Here is a 6,886-nt window from a genome sequence, read left to right on the forward strand (position 1 = left end):
CTTGAACCTGGGAGGCAGAGGTTGCAGTGAACTGAGATCACACCACTGCACTCTAGCCTAGGTGACAGAGCAATACTCCATCTCAGGGGGGAAAAAAAAGAAAAAAAAATATGCTTTTAAATGTTTTATTTCTGATAACAAAAAATACATATGTGTTGCAAAAATTCAAAAAACTTCAGCAAGATATAAATGGAAAGCCAAAGTCCCATATAAGCCCACTGCTCTTCAGAAATAATACAAGGTCTACAATATTATTAGTTTTAAGAAAGTGCTTGAAAAACAGGACAAGGGAAAAAGCAGCCAGGAAGAAAAATGGCTTGTGGGCAGTGATGCTCTGGACATTTGCTAGTGCATGTCACCTCTTTCACTGTCAGGCTTATCATTTTCTCTGTTCACAAGAAGATTTAGGGTGTCCTGTAATATGTCTACTGATCAAAAAATGCAAACACTCTGACAGCATGAGTGGCTAAAAATAAGAAAGAAAAAAATCCTGAGGCCTGAAAATGTATTGGTCATGTGTAGGGAATATTTTAAAGACCCAAAAGTGTTGTTTGGAGTCATGCTGCCACAGCAAGTTTTATGAGAGCCCTTCTGCTACACAGTATTCCATAAGGAGGCCTGCCCGCCTTTCGCCAAGTACAGGCACCCAGGGGCTCCAGATGCACCACAACCAGGCTGCTGCCTCAGCTCTCATCACCACCATTTTCACATTTCCTTCCAACAAATAAGGATGCACTTAATCCTTGTCATGGGCAGCACCTGGTACCCAGAGTGCTGGACCTTCCCTCCCCTCGTGCCCATTGACCCCACCTCAGCAGGGCCTCTGACCCTAGGGTATTTGGCAGGCTTCAGGGACTTTCTGCTCTTGGCCAGCCCAAATGTCCTGCAATTTGTCTTTCTAGCTGAGACCAATAAATTAACTGTGGGCTGGTCAGAAGCCATCATCATCACTGCTATCAAAACCCAGGTCATAGAGCAAATTCTTTCCTGCCTCCTTGCATAGAGGGGTCTCTGAACATCCAAGATTGAGGTCACTGAACCAGCTCATCTGGTGGTCCCCCTGAGAACTGCTGGAAAGTAGCCTGTTGTCTTGGGAAGAGCATCTGCTGAACTGCAAGAGTCTTCCCTGCACTGCCCTTGCTGTCTTATTGGGCATGATTGTTCCTCCCAGAACAGGGAAGACTGGTTTTCTGGGGCTCCTGGGATACTGCAGATGCAGAGGCTGAGCATGGGGTTCCTGCTGCCCCAGGAAGGGCCTTTGTGGGACAGAAATTGCAGGCTGAGGACTCTGATATTTGGAATTGAATTTAGAGGTCTGGTTTGGGATTTGTTTCTGCTTCCTGGCTAGGAGCCTGCCTCTGTGGGCCCTGTGGGCCTTCCTGGGCTGCTGCTTCTTGTCTTTCCCCTGCATTTCTTCAGTCCCATCTTTCTGTTTAGTCACCAAATGTTCACGTGGGTCACACAAAAACATACTTTGGGCTTGATATTTTTGGCAGGCATTCTTAATGCTGGTTGAAAAGTTGTTTATCTCCAGTGATGTGAGCTGTGAGGCTCCTTGGGAAACCAGGTCCCTGTCACTAGGAATCTTATGGCCTTGGATGCTGGAACCACAGTTCTTGGCATCTGTTTTAATAACAGCCCAGTTCTTGCAGTTAGTCTGCACTGCCTTGTCCTTTACATGCCTATTTCTTTCATGGGACCCAAATGCTGGCAGTGCAGCCTCTTCTTGGAGAGCATCATTCTTTGCTCCTTCACCCCAGACACCAAATTCTCCAGGCTGTAGGGAACCCATACCAGGATTCCATGCAGCAGGGAGGGCCTGGGCCTGCCATAAAACTGGCTTCTCAAAGGTGTATTTTTCCTGCCCGGTGAGATTGAGGCTCTGGGCCAAAGGTGGCGACGTCTGAGAAGCGCTGTCTTTTACATGCCCAGGTACTGGAGGCACTGAGATCAATCTCTTCAGCTCTGCTAGGACACTGGGCACATTAAGCTGGCCTAGCTGCTCACACAGCTGCTGGAATTCCTGACTCTGTTGAGCAACTAAAACTTCAAGGTGCTTCAGGTTGGACTTCATTTCTATAAACTCTGCTTGTCTCTGGGGAGAGAGGCAGTGAGAAAGACAGTGATGGACAGTGCAAGTCAGAAAGCACAATAAACATGAGAACAGACCACTGGATGTGACCGCAGAACCACGGCTTGCTCCCTGTAGGGAACCTCCCAGGGTAAGCAAAACTACACTCTGGAGTTGAACCCCTGGGGCCCACATCATGTCAAGGAACCTTAGGAAAGGAAGCTAGCCTATATGCTGGCCCCTTTCCAAGTGGCCTGTGCTGGCCTCTGGTCTTAGCTGAAAATTTGCAACTTTAAAGGTTTCTCAGCCGGGTACGGTGGCTCACGCCTGCAATCCCCAGCACTTTGGGAGGCTGAGGCAGGTGGATCATGAGGTCAAGAGATTGAGACCATCCTGGCCAACATGGTGAAAAACCCCATCTCTACTAAAAATACAAAAATTAGCCAGGTGTGGTGGTGTGCACCTATAAGTCCTAGCTACTCGGGAGGCTGAGGCAGGAGAATTGCTTGAACACGGGAGGTGGAAGTTGCAGTGAGCCAAGATCGTGCCACTGCACAACAAAGCGAGACTCCGTCTCAAAAAAAAAAAAAAGTTTCTCTCTGGATCTGGTTATAAAGCCCAAAACACACTTGGAAAGAGGTTGGGGTTTACACTTACAGCTTCAGATCTTTTCTTCATCTCAAGGATGGCCTGCTCCATGTTGCCTTTGTCCTGGACTGCCTCAAACACCAGGTCATTCTGGGCCTGCACAGTCTCTTGTACTAAATACAAAACAATGACAATTTACCTCCTGAAGACTATGTATGCATCTGCCCAAACCACAGAACCACAGCAGTGAAAAGGGAGGAGCTGGATGCAGACCAGAGTGGTTCCTCCAGGTTCTCTTTCCCTCCCTCCTTGACAAGATCCTGGCTAGGGCAGACCTAACCTCAGCACCTGCTGGGGACTCTGAGAATGGGGACTCTGAGACAACAGCACAAACCTCTGTGGCCTTCCTTCTTGGCCCTGTCATCAGAGTGATCTTTGTAGAATGTAGGTATCATCATGCATCCTCTGAAACCTTCATTGAAACATTTTTTTTTTTTTTTTTTTTGAGACAGAGACTAGCTCTGTCACCTAGACTAGAGCGCAGTGACACGATCTTGGTTCACTGCAACCTCCACCTCCCAGGTTTGAGCGTTTCTCCTGCCTCAACTCCCGAGTAGCTGGAATTACACACGTGTGCCACCACACCCGGCTAATTTTTGTATTTTTAGTAGAGATGGGGTTTCACCACGTTGGCCAGGCTGGTCTTGAACTCCTGACCTCAGGTGATCTGCCCGCCTCAGCCTCCCAAAGTGCTGGGATTACAGGCATGAGCCACTGTGCCCAGCCCATTGAAACTTTCAATGGCACCCCACTGGCCACTGAACAAAATCTAAATCTTTAAATTGGCTAACAAGATCTGGGCTCACTTCCCTTTACCCATTTGTCCTCCTCCACATCACTGGACTCTGTTTTCTCTCTCACCATTGGCCTTTGTGCAAAGTCTTCCCTTAGCTTCAAGTACCCTGCTACTGTCCCTGTCATCCCCCCGACCCACCAATCGCCACCTTAGTCCAGCTAATTCCTGTTCTTCCATCTACTTTCAGCAGTAACCGCCTCAGAAAATACCACTTCCATTCGGCTAGGGTGTTGCTTCTCTCTGCTGGTAGCACCGTGTATGTGCCCTACCATCATTTATTGCCCTCCATTTATTTATCCCATACTTACACTTGGACCCAAATAGACTTGGGGACCTAGGTGCTAACTACATCAGGACTGATACTGATTTCCCTCTTTTACACAGTGAGATTCTGCGCGCACACACACACATTTAATGACACAATGTGTTGCAATTTATTGCCGCCATCTTGCTAGACTACAGGTCATATGAAGATGCTTTTATATTTATTCAATGAATGTTTAATGAGCATATACTATGTGCCAGGCACTATGGATATAATAGTTATCAAAACAAAGCTAGCCGGGCGTGGTGGCTCACGCCTGTAATCCCAGCACTTCAGGAGGCCGACATGGGCAGATCACCTTAGGTCAGGAGTTCGAAGCCAGCCTAGCCAACATGGTGAAATCCTGTCTCTACTAAAAATAGAAAAATGAGCCAGGCATGGCGGCAGGTGCCTGTAGTTCCAGCTACTCAGTTGGCTGAGGCACGAGAATTGCTTGAACCTGGGAGGTAGAGGTTGCAATGAGTTGAGATCCCGCCATTGCACTCCAGCCTGGGTGACAAAGCGAGACTTCGTCTAAAAAAAAAAAAAAAAGACAAAGCCCTCTTGAAATTGCAATCTTAGGGAAAACAGGTAGTTAATGACTAATTATACAAATAACTATAAATGTAATAACTGCTGTAAAGGAAAAGTATATTGTGCTTGAGACCATGTAACATGTAGACTTAGTCACTCTCAGGGTTAAGATTTCCCTAAGAAACTGTTATTTAGCTGAATTATCATAAAACTGTAAGGGAAAGAATATTACCAGCAGAAGAAAGAGCATGTTCCAAACAGAGGAATTGATATCAGCATGGCTGAAACATGGTGAACAAGGGGTCCAGAGCAGGCCACAGCTGAGGGGAGGCAGGTCACAGCTACACAGAGGGGTGTATGGGCCATGGCAAGATTGGTGGGCTTCATTCTTTTTTCTTTCTTTTTTTTTTTTTTTTAAATTTGAGACAGAATCTCATTGTCACCTAGCTGGAGTGCAGTGGCATGATCTCAGCTCACTGCAACCTCTGCCCCCTGGGTTCAAGCAGTTCTCCAGCCTCAGCCTCCGGAGTAGCTAGGATTACAGGCATGCACTACCATGCCCAACTATTAATTGTATTTTAATAGAGACGAGGTTTTGCCGTGTTGACCAGGCTGGTCTCGAACTCCTGACCTCAGGTGATCCACGTGCTTCAGCCTCCCAAAGTGCTGGGATTACAGGCATGAGCCACCACGCCTGGCAGAGATATACACCTTTATCTGAAAGTTTATTGTCAGACACTGTGCTAGGAGCATAGGAAACAATTTTGAACAAAACTGTCTACCTACATGAATTTTTTTTTTTTTTTTTTTGAGACTGAGTCTCGTTCTGTTGTGAGGCTGGAGTGCAGTAGCGGAATCTCGGCTCACTGCAACCTCTGCCTCTGGGTTCAAGCGATTCTCCTGCCTCAGTCTCCCAAGTAGCTGGGACTTTAGGTGCGTGCCACCACGTCCAGCTAATTTTTGTATTTTTAGTAGAGCCGGGATTCACCATGTTGGCCAGGATGATCTCGATCTCTTGACCCCACGATCCACCGGCTTCAGCCTCCCAAAGTGCTGAGATTACAGGCGTGAACCACCACACCCAGCCGAATAATTCTACAGTCTAGAAGAGGGAAAAAATAATAAACAGGCTGGCCAGGCGCGGTGGCTCAAGCCTGTAATCCCAGCACTTTGGGAGGCCAAGACGGGCGGATCACTAGGTCAGGAGATCGAGACCATCCTAGCTAACACGGTGAAACCCTGTCTCTACTAAAAAAATACAAAAAACTAGCCGGGCGTGGTGGCGGGCGCCTGTAGTCCCAGCTACTCGGGAGGCTGAGGCGGGAGAATGGCGTAAACCTGGGAGGCAGAGCTTGCAGTGAGCTGAGATCCAGCCACTGCGCTCCAGCCTGGGCGACAGAGCGAGACTCCGTCTCAAAAAAAAAAATAATAATAATAATAAACAGGCTGGGCACAGTGGCTCACACCTATAATCCTAGCACTTTGGGAAGCCACTGAGGTGGGAGGATTGCTTGGGCCCAGGAGTTCTAGACCAGCCTGGGCAACATAGTGAGATCCTGTCTCTATAAAATGAAAAATAAAAATTAGCTAGATGGGGTGGTATGTGTCTATGGTCCTAGCTACTCAGGAGGCTGAGGCGGGAGAATTGCTTGATCCCAGGAGGTCAAGGCTACAGTCAGCTGTGATTGTGCCACTGCACTCCAGCTTTGACGACAAAGCGAGACCCTATCTCAAAAATAAAAAAAAGAAGAAAGCAGTAAGAAATGGTACATTTATGTTATGTGTATTTTACCACAATTTTTTTTTTATACTTTATGTTCTAGGGTACATGTGCACAACGTGCAGGTTTGTTACACATGTATACATGTGCCATGTTGGTGTGCTGCACCCATTAACTCCTCATTTACATTAGGTATATCTCCTAATGCTATACCTCCCTCCTCCCCCTACCCCACAACAGGCCTCGGTGTGTGATGTTCCCCTTTCTGTGTTCAAGTGTTCTCACTGTTCAATTACCACAATTTTTAAAAACTGGGTCCAGGGTTGCACCACCCCACTGGCAATGCTGGCTGCCTTCTGGAAACTGCATATGCCTCACTCCCTCAGTGTGTAAATTAACAAACACTAATGGATAACAACAGAAAATGGCATGAAAACAGTAGGAATCAGCAATTTTGCACAGGAAGTTTTGGGAAATGTTTACTGTAGTCTCCCTACAGTTGGGAAAAAATTGAACAAACAAGATGAATTTGGTGGCAGGGCGTGGTGACTCATGCCTGTAATCTCAGCACTTTGGGAGGCCACGGAGGGTAGACCACCTGAAGTCAGGAGTTCAAGACCAGCCTGACCAACATGGAGAAACCCCGCCTCTACTAAAAATATAAAATTAGCCAGGTGGCACATGCCTGTAATCCCAGCTACTCGGGAGCCTGAGGCAGGAGAATCTCTTGAACCTGGGAGGCGGAGGTTCCAGTGAGCTGAGACTACGTCATCATACTCCAGCCTGGGCAACAAGAGTGAAACTCTGTCCCAA

At 47.3% G+C, this 6,886-nt stretch overlaps 1 protein-coding gene across 1 annotated transcript in view; it reads right to left on the minus strand.

Moving 5' to 3' along the window:
• Positions 1-118: 118 nt before the first annotated feature.
• CCDC36 (coiled-coil domain containing 36) overlaps positions 119-6,886 on the minus strand; it is an 83,273-nt gene continuing 76,505 nt past the window's right edge. Inside the window, exons 7-8 of the mRNA XM_011980927.1 lie at positions 2,729-2,832; positions 119-2,095 (exon numbers count right to left, since the gene is read on the minus strand). Coding sequence (XP_011836317.1) covers positions 932-2,095; positions 2,729-2,832 — 1,268 coding nt within the window. The 3' untranslated portion in view covers positions 119-931. The remainder of the gene's footprint in view (positions 2,096-2,728; positions 2,833-6,886) is intronic.

This window comes from Mandrillus leucophaeus, unplaced genomic scaffold (assembly GCF_000951045.1).
Source record: "Mandrillus leucophaeus isolate KB7577 unplaced genomic scaffold, Mleu.le_1.0 Scaffold22, whole genome shotgun sequence".
Classification (NCBI taxonomy): domain Eukaryota; kingdom Metazoa; phylum Chordata; class Mammalia; order Primates; family Cercopithecidae; genus Mandrillus; species Mandrillus leucophaeus.